This window comes from Hippocampus guttulatus, chromosome 16, assembly GCF_054856545.1.
Source record: "Hippocampus guttulatus isolate MCC_2025c chromosome 16, RoL_Hgut_1.0, whole genome shotgun sequence".
NCBI classification, from domain to species: domain Eukaryota; kingdom Metazoa; phylum Chordata; class Actinopteri; order Syngnathiformes; family Syngnathidae; genus Hippocampus; species Hippocampus guttulatus.
Window position 1 is genome coordinate 1,566,943 of NC_141276.1, and position 18,782 is coordinate 1,585,724.

Below are 18,782 nucleotides of genomic sequence, written 5' to 3' on the forward strand. Positions count from 1 at the left end.
CCCTCCCTCGTAACACCAAATCCTTGATACTGGATCAGCGCTGGTCCCGCCCATTTCACGTCCACTCCTTTTGAAGGGGAAATATAACAAATGCAATTATTTCATGGAGCGCAGGGGATCCTTGGAGACGAAATTACACGAACGCCTAATAAAGAAAGATGCACCGTTTTGGATTTAAATTTGTGGAATTGAGGCTCTCCTAACCACGCCTCTTTGGGCGGGCTGACGTCCCCTGGTGGACAACATGGGCGGTGCTTGACGATTTTCAGGAGCGAACCTCGTTCTCCCGCATTCATCCAACGGTTGAAAAACAAAATACGGAATCATGTAGACATTCTCATAGGTTTCATTCTCTCCCCACCGCCGATGTCACGTTCAAGGGATCGCCTGTTGTAGAAGGTAATGCGGATTCGCTGTCCTTTTCGCTTGACCATTCGGTTCCGCTGCTTCAGCGGGAGATGGCTGTCGCTGTATCCGCGAGAGAGTGACATAACAGCGGCTGGAGAGTTCAAGGAGAGCCGGGGGATTCCTGTCCCGTTTCTCATGCGTATTCTTGCACCTTGTCCAATTTTAGACCGCGCCCTTCTCAATTTGCTCTGCCGCTGGGCTCAATGCAATAATCACCGAATACTGACTTTGTGCTGAAACGTCCTGCAGTTCAGGATTCCTGGATAGTTTCTCATAAGGGCCCTCATGCCCGGGCACGCTAGGAATAAAACTCAACGTTCCTACTAACTCTCTTGGAGATGGGCATCTTGCAATTGTTGACAGTCTTTTGTACCAGCCTGAAGTTACACTTGCTAATGGTGTGTCAGAATCAATTCGTGTTGTGTTAAAAATAAACGAAGGAATTCATAGGGTAGTTTGTGTCACAATAGGAGTAACGAAACTATGGCCTGGGGATTATTTGTGGCCCGCTGTCCATTTTTAAGTAGCCCTCGGCACATCCTGAAGTCCACATTTGACACAGCCCATGTTGTTTGCCAATACTTTATGACTTACTTTCTACATTTGGTGGCCAGATAGAAGAAGAGAAGAAATGTGTCCTCCTCTTTCACCTCCTTATTTTGCACCAATCAGACTTCACTACAACAGTACCACATTTATATTCATAACACACCGATGCATATAGGTCATTCAATTACAGCAGCAAATAATTATTTGCTCCACTTAATGCTCTGTGTCCGGGTCCGATTTATAGGGATTGCACTTCTTACGTGGGACGCTGAATGCGGAGATGTGATTATGCGTCTGCAAAGTACAGGTGTAGTACAAGTGCATTCTAGTGGGATGGAGGGCCGCTGGCCACCCAAAAATACAGAGGAAAAAACAATTGAATATCATGAGCTTTTTTTTTTTTTTTTTTTTTGCGAGGGTCATATCGTGATACTATAACGACGTTTGGGTATTATGACATCCTGACTCAATGGTGTCATTCACACTTTTAAACCTCTTGTTCTACAGGTAATGGATTCCTGCCTTCTATGTTTGATCTTCTCCCTTGTCACCGGTGTGACCAAATGCATCGAAGATGACCACCGGGTTAATGGCACTCACCATCATGACTATTGCATCCTTGGCGCTGGGCCTGCCGGACTGCAGATGGGCTACTTCCTCTCCAAAGCCAAAAGAGACCACATCATCTTGGAGAGAAACTCTGGACCTGGCAGTTTTTTTCACAAGTCGGTGGAGAAATCTTTGTCTCCTGATGTGTGTTGAAATGCATATCATATTGAGCCTTTCTAATTTTCATGTCAAGATATCCCCGGCACAGAAAGCTCATCAGCATCAATAAGATCCACACTGGACGGCAGAACCGAGAGTTTAATCTTCGCCATGATTGGAACTCGTTGTTGAGTGATAAACCAGAGCTCCTGTTCCGGCAAGTCAGCGGGGACTTTTACCCGCCGGCCGATGCCTTCCCACGCTACCTGTCCATGTATGAGATGGAGCTCGGGCTGAGGGTCCAGTATGGTGTGGATATTCGAAGGATCGGGGCGGTGGTGGCATCCGGCGGAAGACGTTATGTCCTAACTGATCAACACGCAAAGGAATACACGTGCAGGTGGGTTTGCTTTTCACTGGCCTTGAAGGTCAAACTTTGCAAACAAAATAAACATAAGGTCACGTTGCGCTCTTTCTGTCTCAGCGTCCTTCTGGTTGCCACCGGTTTGTGGGTTCCTCAGGAGGTGGACTTTGTTGGTTCTGACCTGGTCGAGGGCTACGAATCGATCTCCGCAAACTCGGAGGACTACAAGAACCAGGCTGTGCTGATTCTGGGCAAAGGGAACTCGGCTTTTGAAACAGCCCAGAGCATTTTAGGACATGCGAGTCGGGTTCACATGGTCAGTCGCAGTCCCGTTCGACTGGCCTGGCAAACACATTACGTTGGAGATCTCAGGTACAATTAGGGAACAATATCTGTCGTTTCTTTTTTTCTCACTGGCTACTTTTTTTTATTACTCTTACTCGTGTAATTATTTGGAGGACTGCTTCTTACTTTAATTGCGTTATGATTGTAAAGTGCTCTTACTTGAGTACACGCTTCGGCTACGCTAGCCACCTCGGATAATGTATCTTTTTCTATATGCCTCTCGTAACATGACCTGATCTTTTGTTTGTGTTCTCAGAGCTGTGAATAATGAACTCATAGACACGTATCAGCTGAAGTCTCTCGATGGGTTGGTGGAAGCCAGCCTGGAGCGCATCGTGATTGTTCAACAAAAGGAAGATGGCAGGAGGAAATCAAGCAAAGTCAACGAGAAGAAAGGACAGTTGTTTGTGACGATAAATAAGTACATGCGAAACCGGTCGGAGAATAACAAATCCGATGTGACGGCTGAAGATCTGCTTGGGTATCACATTGACAATTTCTCCATGAGGAAACCTTACGATCGTGTGATCCGATGTCTTGGCTTCCGGTTCAACTTCAGCATATTTGACAGGTACAAGTAATATACTGTTATTATTATTATTATTAGCATTTTTTGTACAGAACATATTTAACACTGCTATGTCTATTTTTTTTTTTTTTTTACTGTGAATTAGCTTTCTTTGCGGACAAAAAAGTTCATCCCCTCAATCAATTTTAGCAAATGACATTTTTGTTTGAATGTTCAGTTATGGGCCCGATGGGATAAATTATGTTGATGAGAAATTGATCATTGTTCTCTGCGACTTTACTGTGTCTCAAAATACAAACATCTCCACAGCTCTGCCTGTCCACCCAAGAGTAAAAATGCAAAAGGGAGGTTGCCACGGGTCACAGCCTGGTATGAAGGTCAGGACACTCCTGGTTTGTTTGTACTGGGAGCAGCTGCTCACTCCAGAGACTATCGCAAATCAGCCGGCGGTTTCGTTCATGGATTTCGCTACACAGGTTAGCATTCAGAAGCTATTGTGGCCTTATCGCTCACGCTTCGCTAATTTGTTCGACGATGCAATGATGGCGACGCCTAATACTGTCGTACACTTGGCAACGTGAGTTTTGAACAAGCGTTTACGTCATTCTGGTTGTGTTTCAGTGCGAGCCGTGCATCATTTGCTCGAGCAACGTTACCACGGAACACCGTGGCCATCTACACGATTGTCGACAACGCAGCTGCTCTCTGCCATTTTGAAGCGGGTGGGCGAGGCATCTGGGCCCTACCAGATGTTTGAGATACTAGGAGATGTGATATTGCTGAGAGGGTAAGTTGTATTTTATGGTTTAATGGAATCCGCCACTGGTCATTTCAGTTTCTGCAGTTTGAGATAGCCCAGGCATTATAGTGGAAGATTTACTGCCTAAATCTGTAGGAGGCAACACCGTGTTTCAACACTTGTTGATGTGTTTCAACACTGTATTTCCCGTATTTGTTAATGCCACGTTTTGTTTTTTTTTCCTCTCTTTTTAATATGACCGAAAGGTCTAATTGCCAGTATGTGGAGGAATTCCCACTGCAGGCCTTGCCTCAGTTCTCTTCTCTCTCGGGTCATGAGGTGTCCGAGCATGGACTGGTGATTCTAGTGATGCAATATGGGAAAAAGAAGATTGACTATTTGGGAGCAGGCAGAGCAGTCACGGACTGGAGCAAAGCTTGGAAATCCAACTTTCTACACCCAGTTTTATACTACTATGACACACTTCCCACCGGTGAGTAAGACTTGGTGGCCATCAGGGTGGTGGTCCTTTTTTTGGTTCTGCTATTTAACAGGTAACATGTTGCATGGGAGTTGACTGGAATACCCCTGTTGTACTCAAGACGAAGAGATGAAACGCCGTCCTCATGGGTGGGCTTTACCCAGGCCTAAAGCTATTCATCACATGGTTGAAGACTTCCTAACTGAGTGGGATGGCCCCATATCTCACATCCAGCCTTTGCGACGCTTTCTGGAACACTGCGTCAACACTGACCTCAGAGCCTTCTATGCAGGTAAAGCAGTCGAACCTGTCTGAACTCAACTGGGGTAGAAACTTAGCGATAACCTTTAATTTGACCCCAATGTGCTCTGAAGATGCTCCAGGCCGACAATCTTATCAGCTGCTCAATATTTACGATCCTGTGGTCAAACCTTGCAGTCCAGATTGCGTCGCTCACTGTTGTGTTTTCTTCCATCTTTCAGAATCATGTTTCCGCTTATCGCTCACCCACCGCATGCCTCCACTGTTCTGTCGCCAGGGATACTTGAAGCAGCAAGGCATTGCCCAGAAAAATGAAGGGATGCATTTTCATTTCACTCGGCCTGCGTCTGGTGAGCAGCATGCAGACACATCAAGCGCCAGTGCTGCATTTCCTAACTACCTTGCGCAGGCTGGAGCCTCCATGTCTTCAGGCCTAAAACTTGACTTATGACTGTTTCACTACCTCCACCTCATAAAAATCCAGATAACTTGGATTAGTTTTATCCCATGTGGTTGCTGGCCTTCATAAAACCAGGAAAAACTCCATGATTACGGAAATGCTAAGAGTTGGCAAGGAATCAACACTGCAATGTATTAACCAAGGAAACAGCTCACCAAGCTTCAACTTTAATTTTTTTTGTCAGTGACTTTCTAGTTCAACTGGGTACTACACTGGATTTCTGGTTTGAGGTACTAGACTCTTCATTGTGAGAATTCTTATCATCTGTGGTGTGCTGTGTTGGTCATTTCCAAATGTTTGACACAGACACAATTGTCTCCGAGGGGAGAGGACCTCCTGACCGTTGCAAATTCATGTGTTCGTCACAAAGTATGTTCACTACCTCTACAAGTATTTATAAATAAAAAAGGGGGCGGGGTATGTCGATATAATGTATTTGAAAGCATCACGAGTGAGTGCGGGTATTACTTCTTAAACGCGGTATGAACAGCACATTACACGATGTCATTTCACATCGAAATGTAAATAAACGTGTTAAAAACAAGTAAAATCGGTCGCACCATTGACATGACCCACAATCAGCTTTTAAATGTACGCAAGACGCAAGCGCACGTCCGCACGCGGTGCAGGAGTATCGGTGTGATTGGGTCCATATATGCCTCTCCTCATTGGACGAGAACGAATGAACAAGGTTGAAGGTGATTGGTTGGGGTTTGTCTCGTGGAGTTGTGGCTGTCCAATAGGCGTGCTTTATACTACTTTGTGTGAAACGGAAAACGCGAAACAGGAGACATTTTGGTGTTGTGACGGGAATGCATTTGCTATTGAAATACTTTTCCAGTGAAGGAAACCTAGTGACGAGGAGTTAGTTTAATGTGTTGAACGACCGTAATATGGTACTTGTCCTCGGAGTAAATGAGACATCCACGTTTATGGCGACACTATTTTTACTCACGCAGCGATGTGCTAACAAGTGTAAACACGGCTTCCACATGTCATGAAAATAAGTAAGTATGGACGGGTGGGGCTCAGTCGTTGCACCAGATAATGACCCTTCAAGCTCCGAGGGGGAATACATAGTCGAACCAGGTCCCGAACATGAGGCGACAGAAGGAGCACATCGGGGCGTTGTGGAGAGGATGGACGACGGGGCCACCGATGTCGGATTCGGATTAAGTGGGATAGGAGAAAGCAAAATGTTGTTGGGACGAGGGGGACAGAGAGACGACAGAGAACTTCGGTACTTGCACTTATTGTGGGAACCAGGACGAGCAGAGACCGGACCTGATGGCGGAACCAACAGGCTGGGGAAGATGACTGGAAGCAGGACTAGGAGGTGTCACCGAGCCACAAGGAACCCGATTGGTAAAGATGTGTATGGTAAGACACTGTTTATATGAATAGTTAAGGCATCTCTAGTTATCTCTATAATTAGTTTAATCACAGCCAACCCTGGAAAAAAAGGACAACATTGGGCATGGTTCTAAATCAAATCAGTCAACAGTTATGCAATCTAATCTCAGCTAATCAGCGAATGAAATGGCAACTACGTGTTACTAAAAATGTAAGTGGTTGCTGATAAAAATATACCGTATGCAGAATAGATTTTCAGTGAGGGACCCCTAAATTGCACCATGAGGCTGTGTATAAAGTGCGTGTGAAAGGTTTCTCATATGTGCATCGAATTTAGAAGGGTTCTTTGTGCTTTGCCGTTCTGCAACGGGAGGTCAATACACCTGTCAAAAAGCAGAGTATTGAAATCCGTTGGACTCTGAATCTTTTCTTCACAGCCGTAAAGAGACTGAGGGACGCAGCAAACAGCAATGACATCGAAACAGGTACGAATGAATATGAACGCGATGCATTAAAAACAACAACAAGATGAAAAGTGATACAGAACGAGCTGGTTTGATCAGTAACGTTGTGTTATTCCAGTTCGGAAGCTCCTGCAGGATGACACAGACCCATGTGCAGCAGATGACAAGGGAAGGACAGCCTTACATTTTTCTTCCTGCAATGGCAATGAAAGCATCGGTAAGTTGAATACCAATATTGTAAATCGTACGCTGGGTAGATTTTCCAGATTTGCACTGGCAGAGGCGGATGGTGAAAATGCGGTGGCCTCTTCTTGACCACTGATGGCACTGACCAGGAACTTGTCTGCTTGATCGGATTGTTCTTCTAATGTAATTTTGCTGGCAAAATATTTGAAGCTATTGTTAGATTTCAATCATTTAGGATGTTTTTTTTCCATTCATTATTTAGATTAAAAGGACATAACTTCTAAATAATCAAGAAATGTTCCTGTTTATGTCTGCAGTGCAATTACTGCTGAGCTACGGTGCTGACCCCAACCAACGTGACAGTCTGGGTAACACCCCACTCCATCTGGGTAAGAGAGAATAGGGACCTTTTAAACGGCGACATGTCTAAGTTGTTCCCCACCTCTCGCTCAGCATCAGCTGAGATCGGATCCAGAAACCTGATGAGGTTAAGCAGTCTAGAATGGATGGACGATTGTTTTTTTTTTTTTTTTTAATATCGAATCCAAAACAATGCTGTGGTCCATTTTTAAGCCTTCCATTTTCTGTTGCTTCATGATCATTTGAACCTGTTTGTCTGCAGCGGCCTGTACAAACCATGTGCCTGTCATCACCACATTGCTAAGAGGAGGTGAGACAGTAGGACTCGTTCTATTAATGCTGCCCACTTTTTTCATTGAAGACATCGGTGACAATTATAGGATGATGTCATATCTCTATATTTTTAAATTCTTCACGTATCCGTTGAGTTGCAGCTTTGTAATGACATGGACTTAAATTTGGTGGTTTTGATCTGGTGTTACTGAATATCAATGGGGTAACTGACAATTGTTGCCAACTGGTGTTTTCTGCAAAGGATCCCGTGTGGATGCACTTGATCGAGCAGGCCGGACTCCTCTACATCTTGCACGCTCCAAACTTAACATTCTGCAGGATGGGGATTCCCGCAGTTTAGAAACCCTGAGAGGGGAAGTCACACAGGTAGAGAACATGTAGTCTTGGTTCTTTCCAACATTTCTTTTTGTCAGAGAAGGCAGGTAAATGTCTTAGTCAGACCCCAAATGGACAACCTGCAAACATTTAAGATGAGATGGGGAGCTCTTTTGTGCTTGATTAGCTTACCTCTCGGGTATTTGAACTGGTATAAAGAATCTGAGTTGTCCAAACTTGAATTGATGTACTGGCGACGATGACGATGCCGATTTATGCATGTGTTATTTTCGCCACTCAGATTATCCAAATGCTGAGGGAATATCTAAACCTAATGGGCCAAAGTGAAGCCAAAGAGAGACTGGAGCACATTTCCTCCCAGCTGCAACACATGCGAACCAAAGAGGAAGTAAGATGTACATCCTAATAACATTACATATCATTGCATTTATAACGTGTCATACAATTCCATCAATCAAATATAGTTTTTTTTTTCTTTTTTTTAACCACATTGTCTCTTTTTTTTAGGTGGATGAGGTGACTGATTTACTAGCCAGCTTTACTTCACTCAGCCTTCAGAAACAGAATTTGGGCGGAAGGTAGAGGATAAAGAAACTGGATTCCCTGCTCCCTTTTCAAAGCAAGTCTCAGTTCCACCATCTTGAACACTCATTGATACCGCTGTTCAGTACCACTGTCATGATTGTCAGTCAGAGATCCTACAGATACGATGCAGATTTTTGTAACAAATTATTTGATGGAGGCAGGGGCACTTTCTTGGGACTACACTCTGAGTAATTTTATTTTTATTTTTTTTAATGACCGAAGTCTGTGAAAATCTGGGAGAAGGTAGTAGGTTCAAGAATCTGGAGTCTTCGGAAAATTATGAATCAAATGAACTTCAGAAAAGAATGTGTACCGCCTATCAAAAAAATATATGTATTCTTGTGTGTTTGAACAGTCTCAAAGCAGTCCATGTGCTGAATATATTTATTGGTCTTTGTGAAACAGTCTGACTGATGGCAAGCCTTGAAAATTATCCAGCTACATTTCTTCGCCATCTGTCTTAGTCGATCAAAACATTCCCCCCATTTTTATTGTTCCTATGCATCTTCACTGTGTTCGTCCAATCGTGTCTTGTTTTGGGGTATAAGGAAAAAAAGAAACTTGAGAATTGACACATTCATATAAAGATGGTGTTGATCAAAGCTACCTCTATTGTGCCAAAAAGTAACAATTATTCATTTGCGGTTGGTGACAGTAAATTGCAGAAATGTTTTGATGGGATAGGACTTACCGCATTAAATCCCTGATTATTGGATCCATGTAATTCCAAGTGCATTTTATTTATTTGCCTTCAGCCAAACTGGACTTAACTATTCGACCTTAAAAGGCATCACGGAACACAACAGGCTGGACGGCAGTGCACAAATTGAACACGCACATCTGGTGGGGTATGATGCGTCTGTCTGTGCCTGCGTATCTTCGTCTTACTATTAGTCAAGGTCTATACTTCTAAATGCGTAACCATTCTTACTCTTTCTCTTTTGGTTTCTTCATCAGCAGGATATTTTCCATTTGTATTGCATGTTAACGTTTAACTCGTGTAAAAGTACAGTACTGCCAAAATGTATTTGTTTGATCAAATAAATGGACTCGCCTATGTGATTATAAGTGACTTTTGTATTTCATTTGATCAATTCCTGCACATGCACATGTACAGTATTTATTTATTTTTTTAATACAAGTATATTCGTGAACGTCCAATGATGTCATCCTGTTCCACCAACGGCGATTGGCTGCAGAACACAAGCCCCGCCCCGGCACTCCGGCGTATTGTTGTTCGCCGGAATAAAGATGGCGACCTGGCCCGCGTAATTTGGAGACTCACTTGAGGTAATTCATTTTGACAAAGAGAATTTCTCAGACCTTCTGCTAGTTTCGGAAACGGACACGAGGCCAATGTTGAAGGCGAAGCAACGAGAACACTTGAATGCACGTGTGCATGATTTTAATCGTCGTTAAATGGACAGCGGCCTCGCTGTGTTGAAAGCACCGGGCTGTCGTGAGACGATCGTCCAGGAAAGACGAGCCCCCTCGCGGCATGGAGCGTTTCAGGGCCGGAAAGGCCAACGAAGCCGGGTGGTCAAGTTAATGGGAGAGGGGGTGTGTTTGTGGATCATTACGAAAAGTAGGCGGGAAATCTTCAAGTTCTCACGATTTGTACTCTTTAATTGGTGAGAACGTGGTATCCTTCAAAACAACGCCAACTCGTCTCTTTTAGAATGCACGCCGGTGTTTGGTGGACTGCAAAATATAAGATCTATTAATGCAATTCATTATGTTTGCAACGTTGCGGGCGATGCAACGAAGTCGATAATAACACATATATTACACTTTGCGTCGTTGGTACTGGGCTCTACTTATTGAAACATGATCCTCTGACTTTCTTTTCGAATTCTATTTAGGCAGGTCCCCATCCTGTCTTGATGCTGCCTGGAACATCTTCGATGAGGAAATATACTGAGTGGCAATGGCTTTTGAAGAGATCAGGAACAAAGGAGAAATGGGTAATGACACTTTGACATATACAGAAAAATCTCATTAAAAAAATGTGACAACTGAAATAGTGATGAACTCATCTCAACGTAGTCACAAATTCACTCATTGGATGAAATTGGATAATTTCTCGCAGCAAACCTAAGGGTGTTGATGTCAAAAGCTGGATTAAAAAAAACTACAGTTCTTGTGTTAAACAAGTGTTGATGTGAATATGTTTTGGAAATACCAGTTTCTGATTTAGACATTGGGATGGAGGGAGAGAGAGGTCTTGTCGCCGGTCGGAGCCAAAGGGAGAAGAGAAGGTCATACAAAGATCTTCTACGAGAGGAGGAGGAGATTGCAGCTCAGGTTCGCAAGTCTTCCAAAAAACGCCCAAAGGTGAATTTTTGCTCTACTTTACAGAGCTTATGACCTATTTGATGAATGGTCCAGTACACTTTTTAACTTTTATGTTCTGTGTCATTTCCCATTAGGATTCAGAGCTCTTCATGCTGGGAGGTGACCCGCACAAAAAGAAGAAGAAATATAGTGATGACTACTATTACAGGGGTTAGTTCCAATTGAAGAAGCACCAACTAATTGAGACATGTTACCTGTCAGAGTGGGCTCTATATTTGAGGGGGGGGGGAAAAAAACAATATCTTCATATTGTTGACCTTTTGTGACTTTCTTATCAGAGCACGAAGGCCACCCCATCCACAAAAAGAAGCACAAATCACTCGAGCGCTCCCCGACACTCTCTTCCCCTTCATCGTCCCACCCGGCAGATACAGCGATGGGTCTTCTGCAAGCCATCACCTCTCCCCTGGCCACGGGATCCGACCCCGGTTCTAATTTACACAAAAAGCCCCCCTATCCCTCCTTGTCCTCACATTCCTCAAAAGACCGCAAGCGTGAGGGCGGCGGCGGCGGAAGCAAAGGGAGCCACTCGTTTTCCCATTCCCGTCCCATGTCGTCGTCGTCATCGTCGTCGTCCTCTTCCACCAAGAAGCACTCCTCGTCTTCCTCAAAGTCATCACTGTTCCACGGCGGCTCCATCAAAGAGGAGCCTTTAACGTTACGGCAGGCCGATGGGCTGAAAATGAAAGTGATTATGTCACCGGAGAAGGAGGAAAACGAGGCCATCCCAATCACTCACCACTCATCCAAAGTGAGTGGAAAGAAAGAGCGGGATCGAGAGCGAACGCAGGTGTCGAAATCACCCAAGAAGAAGCTGCAGCACAGCCGAGATCCTCTTCCGGTTGTGGGGAAAGAGGTGGAAGTGGAAGGTAATCGCGCCTTCGTTCTAAAAGGTGGCATCCGTTTTTAATTTGGTGGCCATCGTATGATGCCGCTCTATGGTCGCCGACACATAATTTGCCAGCCCCGACATCAAGTTAACTAACTCAGATCCGCTAAGGTCAGTTTTTTTTTTATTTTTTTTTTTACCCCACACTTTCCGAAAGGTTTGCATCTATATCGATGCCGTGTAAATTACTCAATTTGTAACTCAACATTCCGTGTCGTGCTTTGCGTCAAGGTCATTACGGAGGCGGGATGGGAGATGACAGCTCATCGTCGGGAGCCGAGCTGGAGGCCGGCGAACTAGTGATCGATGATTCCTACACACACCAGTCAAAAAAGAAGAAGAAGAGCAAGAAAAGCAAGAAGAAAAAGGATAAAGAGAAAGACAGGGCCAAGGATAAGAGTGGGAAGGACAAAAAGCACAGCAAAGGCTTTGGAGGTGTTGTAAAACCAGTTTTCCTCCATGTCCGTTTCCCGACGTTGACTCCGCGTGACCCGAAACGCTGCATTTTTATCCTCGATTGTCGTTCTTCAGATTCATCGAGGAGCTACGGCACCTCCCATCCCACCGTCTCTCATAGCGCCGTGGGTCCGATGTATGCGATGGGCACGCCGGTCCACCAACGAGGCAGTGACGGGGCGACGGAGAAGAAGAAGAAGAAAGAGGAGAAAGATCGGGAGAAGCACGACAAGGATAAAGATAAGGTCAGCCTGTGCTACTCACTTGAAAAAGCATCTCCCTGAGAAGAGAAGTCACATGAAACCTGCTCGCTTCTCGTGTTCATTCAGCCCAAGAAGAAGAGTGCATCGGCATACCAGGTGTTTTGCAAGGAGTACAGAGTCAACATAACCGCTGAGCAGCCAGGACTCGGTACGCCATTCGTTGGAAACTGTCCGCTGACGTGTATGTTAAAAGTAAGAATGGGTGTGTTTCCGCCCGACAGTTTTCGGTGAACTAAGCAAAAAGTTGGGAGAGGTCTGGAAGAGGATGCCGGAAAAAGACAAACTGGCGAGTAGTTCTTTTCATTTTTCTTGATTTTATCCGATAGCGTTCTAGCCAGCATTATCGCGACGCATTTTGGAATGTAATTTCCACAATCTGAAGGAATGGGTCAAATTTGTCGTCGGCATATGAGAAAAAAATGCTTTCCGTGCCGCTTGTCGGGAAAGGGAGAGATGCACCCGGCTGACTTTGACGAACAGGAAGGGTTTCGTTTGTCGCTATGAACGAAACATTATTGCGCAATGCCTTAAAACCAAAGTTTCGTCTGCCTTGGCAATGATTTGCCTGACTTTGTCAGTGGTTTTGGTCAAAGACCACCGGGTGCCGGGAATATTGACCGCAAGTGTAATGCAGAAAAGATGGAGCGTCGTGTTCTGACTCTTTGCGTCCTCACGCTTTCACGTCTTCCCGCTGCAGTTTTGGAGGCAGAAAGCTCAGTATCTGCAGCACAAACAGAACAAGGCCGAAGCTACCACAGTCAAACACAAAAGCTCAACTGAAAGCAAAAGCAAAGGTGCGTGTACGGTATCACTTAACTCTCAACCCTGCCCTGGAAATTGGGGGGGGGGGGGGTTGTCAGTCTCATGAGCATATGTTGTTTCCTTAGCCAAAGCCGGTGTGGTGTCACCCAACCGAGCGCCGGCCACCGTGCCCCTTTCCCCCGCACGGGTGCCCGATGTCGATCCCATCGATGCAGCTGCTCACCTGCAGCTGCTCGGAGAGTCCTTATCCCTGATTGGCCACCGGCTCCAGGAAACAGAGGTGGGTTCCCACACCAACGGGCATCTTGTAGTAGCGTAAAGAGGGGAAGGTCCTCATTTCTGGGTCGCTCCACCTGCAGTGTGTACATTTCTTGAAGGTGCAAAAGTGCACAGCATCACACCCTTTCTCACTTATGCACAGGGGGAGAATATGCACCTCTGTGACTATTACTCTTGTGTGTGTGTGTGGGTTTTTTTTTTTTTTTTTTTAGGGCATGGTGGCCGTGTCTGGGAGCCTGTCAGTGCTTCTTGATTCCATCTTGTGCGCCCTGGGGCCTCTGACTTGTCTCACTGCTCAAATCCCACAGTTAAATGGATGTCCCCGAAACGTGCTGGTATAACATTAGAATACTAATATTTTTTTGGGGGGGGGCGGGGGGTGGGGGGGTGATTTGGGTGTTATGCAGTTGCATTTTCTAACAAGGGTGTCTTTTTTTTGCTTGTCAGTCGAACACGTTGGACAACATTGCCTACATCATGCCTGGTCTGTGAGTGAAGGACGTCAAACATGCTCGGAAGAACTTTGCTGTGACAAGTCAAGGCCCCGAGCAGGGGCCTCTTTGGACTTCACAGTTACCTTATAATTTGGCAAGTCTGAAAACATTTTTAGTCTCGACGTGTTTTAAAATTGTATGTTTTTAGACTTGATGAATTATAGTAATGTGTCCATTGATAGACTTTTAAAAGAAATATTTTATTGTTGATGGTTTCACCGTCTGATTTCATTGTTGTTGTACAGTACGGCTTTGTAAGAAATGTTCTTGATGCCGAATGCGTGTTTGTGTACAGTAATGTTTTTGCACATGTCTGTATTTTTTTATGGTTTGTTCAGGAGCATCTGCAACCTTGTAGTCATCTTTAACATTAGGGAAATATATTTAACGTTTCATTCTTTAATAGAGTAAAGAAAAAAAATCCCCACTCCCGGCTGTTTTGTTACCTACATTTGATCTCTCGCTCCGTCCTGCCCTCCGTGAACAAAACCCCAAGATACTTAAACTCCTCCACTTGGAGGGAAGATCTCATCTCCGACCCGGCCGGCGAGGGCACTCCACTCCACTCTTCTCCGACTGAGGACCAAGGCCATTGATGGGGAATATCTTGCTTTTCCAACCCCTTTTCATCATCATCGCTCATGCTCTATATGGATCACATTCCACCATGTCTGTGTGGGCTCTGCTTTTCTTCTGTCTTGAAGGTCTCAGTTAAGATTGTTGTCACTTCATCCGCAGAAGTTGAAAAAGTGCTCGCTCAATTGGACCAAGTAGTAAATAGTGCATCTATCTGTTTTCATAGTCGGGGGGTAAAAGTGACAAACAAATGGTCAGTAAAATAAATGCTCATGTAAAGTACAGCAATCTGAAAAATCGACTTGAGGACAGTAACCCTGAAGTATTTTGTCCCTGACGACTTCCCACCACCGAGTCCCCGTATCAGCAGCCACCGTAGTCGGCGCTGCGCCCCCACGCTGCAAGCCAGTCGAGCGTCAGAAGGCGAGTCATCGTGCAGGAACGAGGAAACGCCCTCCACCCGATTTCTCGCCAAATACGACAGCGAACCGGTCGTCATGTCTGCTTCTGGTGTTCAAACAGGTCGGTTTGCGAGGGCGACTTATATCTTACAGTTACATTGCTTCGGCGACAAACGAAAAATATGACATTGGATGCTAGAAAAGTTTGGATAATGCCTTAAAAAAACGCAGTGGGCGCTGGTGACGCTGATAGAATTTTCACAATCAACAAACGGCACGCAAGTTATCGGTGTTTTTTTTTTAAAAATATGTAAACTATATATACTGCATCTACATGTATTTTGCCCGTAATAAAATCGGAGTGTTTTTTTTTTTTCATCACATGTATGCAACGCCCAACGTGCATCTCGCTGCTGCGCAGAGTTGAGGCTGGTCGTGCTGGGCCGCAGCGGGACAGGAGGGCGGTCAGCGGTTTGCGACATCCTGGGCCTGCAAGACTGCCGTCAGGGAAAAGAAGAAGAGGAGTGCAGGAAATACAGAAGAGAAGCCGCCGGCAGACGGGTACGACCAAGACACATTTCCAGACTTGAGTTGGACTGGACAGTCTCTCCTTTGTAAGAAGCCTGACAGTTGCTGCTACGCAGATTTTGGGTCATTTCGGAATTGAAGGACATTTTACGTCCCGCCTATCCAATTTTAAATAATCCACATTCAAAATAGCAAACCATGCAGTTTCTGAATAAATTTACCTGTTGTGAGACCAAATCTAAAAAAAAACAAAACCCGTGACATTTTTCTAACATACCAAAGAAGTGAGGAGAACCTCCTAAAATGCAACCGGAGTACCCGGAGAAAACCCACGCAGGCACGGTGAGCACATGCAAACTCCACACAGGAAGGCTGGAGCCGGAATCGAACTCTGCACCTCTGCACTGTGAAGCGGACGTGCCAACAGGCCATGTAACAACCACACCAGTAAAGACATCGTTACATTCACACCCCTGCGAGAGTGTCAACTGCAATCATTGTACCCACAATACTTCTCACCCCCCGCCCCCCAAAAAAAAGCACATCTAAACAACAACGACCTTGGTCCTGTCCTCCTTGACTTTGTTTTATCTTTAGGTACTGGTTGTCTCCAGTCCCGATTGGTTCAGTTCAGACTGCAACCCAGAGGAAAGAAGAAGACACATCTCCTCCTTGATTACTTTGTCCAGGCCGGGACCGCACGCCTTCTTGTTGTGCGTGCCTGTGAACCAGCCGGCTGATGGCGAAAGCAAAGCACTCGACGTCCTGGAGAATCTGTTAGGCCCCTCCGTGGTCAGCGGAAACACCATCATCCTCTTCACCAACATGGATGAGCTCGAGGAGGACGAGAACCTGGAGGATTACCTCGTCACGTGGCGCAAGGACCTCCGTACGCTGCTGGAAAGATGCGCCGGTCGATATCACGCCCTGGAGACCCGGACTGGAGAACCGGAGGAGAGCGAAGCCGTTGAGGAGCTGCTCGAGAAAATTGAGCAGGCGGTGAAAGAGAGCGAGGCTCAGTACTTTAGCTGCCCTCTGTACCAGGAAGTTAGTGAACAAGTGAGGAAGAGGCAGCTGGAAATAGTGAGACGGAGGAGGGAAGAAGAAGCACACGCTGACCCTTCTTCAATCGCGCACTCGGAGGTGACTGATGACGACATGGAGGCAGTCCTGGAAGAGGCAGAAAGAAGCATCGGAGTCCTAAATTTGGACTTAGATCATGTTTTCCCCTCTTCCAGCATCTCACCTTCCTCTCCCGTCGCCTCTTCTCTCCGAGTTTTGTGGGAGAAACTGGTGGGATGGTTAAAGTGGCTGCCCACTCTGGTGAGAAGGGAGGCCTTGCTTGGAGCTCTGGTCGGGCTCTTTGTTGGTGGGCCCGTTGGAGGCATGGTGGGTGCCACCGTGGGCTCAGTTGCGACAGAAGTGGGCAGGAGAAAAGCGCAGAAAGCAAAATAATCCCGAGCATACGAGTGGACGCTGTGACTTTTATGCCTTCCTTTGCACCTTAGAATCTCTTCAGTGTGCCGCTAAGCTAACCAGCTCACATGACCGGCTGCAGTATGGAAACCAGCTTCTCATAACACAGCACATGTCATTGCTTCTTTATCGGTGATTAAAGCAATTAATAAAAGCAGTTTGGTTTGCCCTGTTCGAGTTTAAAGCTCAGAAACCAAAAATGGAAACGTTTTTTTTTTTTCTTGAGACCTCGAGAACTCCATCACAATGAATAACTGTGATTCAAATGCGATCATATCGTTGGCAGACGGCAGTTTGATCGCTAAAGACAATTCGGAATGTGTCGTCTGCGATTTGAATGTCGCGTCCTCTCTCTTGAGGGGATTTCCGGAGCTGTGACAAACAATTTAGTGGCTACCGTGGCGTGCGGTCGTGTGTTCGGTGGCTCCGCAAACGCGCTTCAACAGATACGTGACCAGTGGCTGCAAAAGTCAATCGACAGGGACGGAAGTGCGGTCGCCGTGCAAGCTCTGCGCTGATCATTTTGAACCGGCGTGCTTGAGCAAACATTTGGCAGCGAGCATCGAGTACAAGAGCGTGCGGCGACCCAGGCTGAGAGCGCACCCCCCCCCCCCCCCAACGAGGTTTCCTTCGGCAAACGGCGACTTCAACACTCGGCAGCGGCAGGAAGACACCCCCCCGTCGTGGTGCATCCGAGAAGCGGCGCAGACAAGAGGTGAGCAGTTCATCGCGTGCACAGACGACACCTGAAAATGGCGACGATGAATTGAGCAAATGAAATGCAAAGAAACAAAACTACCGCCGTGCAATGTTTGCCGATTGTTTCTGCACGGTAAAGCCTTTCTTTTCATTTAATTGCATTCAATCAACTTTGTTGAGCATTGAGTTAATTTACCGAATATCTTTTTTTAGACATGCTGGCAGATAAAAAGGATTTTAAAAATCCATTTTAAAGCTTGTTTCCCCATAAACATTTTCTGATAGGCTAATGAATCGCCATGACTTCTGAAAAACGAGTCTAATATTTACAATGCGCTCCGCTCAGAAACCTCCACGTGGTGGCGACATCCTCTTTTCCAATGCCTCGAAAACGCTCACTGGCCAAAATACAGTAGGAGTCGTGCGCAGTCTAATATAAAACTCAAAACGCAAGATCTTTACAACGTAAATAAAGGACTTTGGATTGCAACCTTTAGAGAAACAATGTATTGTATAAATGTTGTCGTATACTGAGAGTGTCATCTGTTTCTGATGCAGTATTTGTATTTGCTTATTTGCTTTAATAAGGTCAGCAAAACGTCTTCGGAACACCGTCGGATTCTGGTGAAGGTGTATGAGCCTATGAATTACTCATTTCTCCATTTTCAACAACGTTTGTCCTCTTTAGGGTAGCGGATAAATTGGAGGGTGGGTTACATGAGACTGTTTGCCAACTATTAATATTTGTATTAACACGTAAACCAGGGATGGGCAACTGGCAGCAGTGTCAAGGGGAGGGGTTAAAATACATTATTATTATTATTAATTATTTGAACCGCTTTATCCTCACAAGGGACGCAGGGAGTTGCTGTAGCCTCTCCCAGCTGGATTTGGGCAGTAGGGAGGGGGGGGGGGGGACACCCTGAACTGGTTGCCAGCCCATCGCAGGCCACGCATAGGCCAACGACCATTTGTGCTCACAATCACACCGAGGGACATGCATAGTACTTCAATAATATCCACATTTGGAATTAGTTTATTTTTGTGAAATAATTTACAAAATTAGTTCTTGCACGTATAATGTTGGTTTCTTGTCCAGCAGTTTTATGCCATCCTTGAGTTTGGATTTTTATGCAGGACATCCATAGTACATCACTTATATTCCTTTTTTTTTTTTTTTTT

General features: G+C 45.5%; 4 protein-coding genes across 4 annotated transcripts; all 4 read left to right on the forward strand.

Annotated features, from left to right (window-relative positions):
- The first annotated feature begins 244 nt into the window (after positions 1–244).
- Positions 245–5,394, forward strand: foxred2 (FAD-dependent oxidoreductase domain containing 2). The gene is made up of 10 exons (XM_086134035.1): positions 245–399; positions 1,465–1,682; positions 1,760–2,065; positions 2,150–2,401; positions 2,631–2,945; positions 3,213–3,379; positions 3,525–3,690; positions 3,909–4,135; positions 4,245–4,415; positions 4,606–5,394. Exons 2-10 carry the CDS (start codon positions 1,468–1,470, stop codon positions 4,833–4,835), a joined length of 2,049 nt encoding a protein of 682 aa, XP_085990161.1. The 5' UTR covers positions 245–399; positions 1,465–1,467; the 3' UTR covers positions 4,836–5,394.
- Positions 5,395–5,619: 225 nt separating this feature from the next.
- ankrd54 (ankyrin repeat domain 54) lies at positions 5,620–9,484 on the forward strand. Its single transcript, XM_086133727.1, has 8 exons — positions 5,620–6,224; positions 6,635–6,682; positions 6,780–6,878; positions 7,165–7,236; positions 7,470–7,517; positions 7,743–7,867; positions 8,118–8,225; positions 8,345–9,484. Exons 1-8 carry the CDS (start codon positions 5,858–5,860, stop codon positions 8,417–8,419), a joined length of 942 nt encoding a protein of 313 aa, XP_085989853.1. The 5' UTR covers positions 5,620–5,857; the 3' UTR covers positions 8,420–9,484.
- Positions 9,485–9,636: 152 nt separating this feature from the next.
- On the forward strand, positions 9,637–14,347 carry hmgxb4a (HMG box domain containing 4a). Its single transcript, XM_086133703.1, has 13 exons — positions 9,637–9,712; positions 10,285–10,386; positions 10,608–10,756; positions 10,852–10,927; positions 11,056–11,646; positions 11,898–12,101; positions 12,198–12,367; positions 12,452–12,533; positions 12,607–12,671; positions 13,083–13,179; positions 13,273–13,427; positions 13,639–13,761; positions 13,874–14,347. Exons 2-13 carry the CDS (start codon positions 10,350–10,352, stop codon positions 13,916–13,918), a joined length of 1,794 nt encoding a protein of 597 aa, XP_085989829.1. The 5' UTR covers positions 9,637–9,712; positions 10,285–10,349; the 3' UTR covers positions 13,919–14,347.
- A 124-nt stretch (positions 14,348–14,471) lies between these two features.
- Positions 14,472–17,055, forward strand: LOC147192346 (GTPase IMAP family member 7). Its single transcript, XM_086133704.1, has 3 exons — positions 14,472–15,018; positions 15,319–15,458; positions 16,023–17,055. The coding sequence occupies exons 1-3, from the start codon at positions 14,994–14,996 to the stop codon at positions 16,878–16,880; spliced, it is 1,023 nt and encodes a 340-aa protein (XP_085989830.1). The 5' UTR covers positions 14,472–14,993; the 3' UTR covers positions 16,881–17,055.
- Positions 17,056–18,782: the final 1,727 nt, after the last annotated feature.

Excerpts from the sequence above, each read along its gene's own strand:
- foxred2 (XM_086134035.1), top strand. The coding sequence starts at position 1,468 with ATGGATTCCTGCCTTCTATGTTTGATCTTCTCCCTTGTCACCGGTGTG. Across the intron at positions 2,402-2,630 it reads CATTACGTTGGAGATCTCAG|AGCTGTGAATAATGAACTCA; the intron begins GTACAATTAGGG and ends TTGTGTTCTCAG. Across the intron at positions 4,416-4,605 it reads CCTCAGAGCCTTCTATGCAG|AATCATGTTTCCGCTTATCG; the intron begins GTAAAGCAGTCG and ends TCCATCTTTCAG.
- LOC147192346 (XM_086133704.1), top strand. The coding sequence starts at position 14,994 with ATGTCTGCTTCTGGTGTTCAAACAG. Across the intron at positions 15,019-15,318 it reads TGCTTCTGGTGTTCAAACAG|AGTTGAGGCTGGTCGTGCTG; the intron begins GTCGGTTTGCGA and ends GCTGCTGCGCAG. Across the intron at positions 15,459-16,022 it reads GAGAAGCCGCCGGCAGACGG|GTACTGGTTGTCTCCAGTCC; the intron begins GTACGACCAAGA and ends TTTTATCTTTAG.
- hmgxb4a (XM_086133703.1), top strand. The coding sequence starts at position 10,350 with ATGGCTTTTGAAGAGATCAGGAACAAAGGAGAAATGG. Across the intron at positions 12,672-13,082 it reads TGCCGGAAAAAGACAAACTG|TTTTGGAGGCAGAAAGCTCA; the intron begins GCGAGTAGTTCT and ends TTCCCGCTGCAG. Across the intron at positions 13,762-13,873 it reads GATGTCCCCGAAACGTGCTG|TCGAACACGTTGGACAACAT; the intron begins GTATAACATTAG and ends TTTGCTTGTCAG.
- ankrd54 (XM_086133727.1), top strand. The coding sequence starts at position 5,858 with ATGGACGGGTGGGGCTCAGTCGTTGCACCAGATAATGACCCTTCAAGC. Across the intron at positions 6,225-6,634 it reads GATTGGTAAAGATGTGTATG|CCGTAAAGAGACTGAGGGAC; the intron begins GTAAGACACTGT and ends TTTTCTTCACAG. Across the intron at positions 7,868-8,117 it reads TGAGAGGGGAAGTCACACAG|ATTATCCAAATGCTGAGGGA; the intron begins GTAGAGAACATG and ends TTCGCCACTCAG.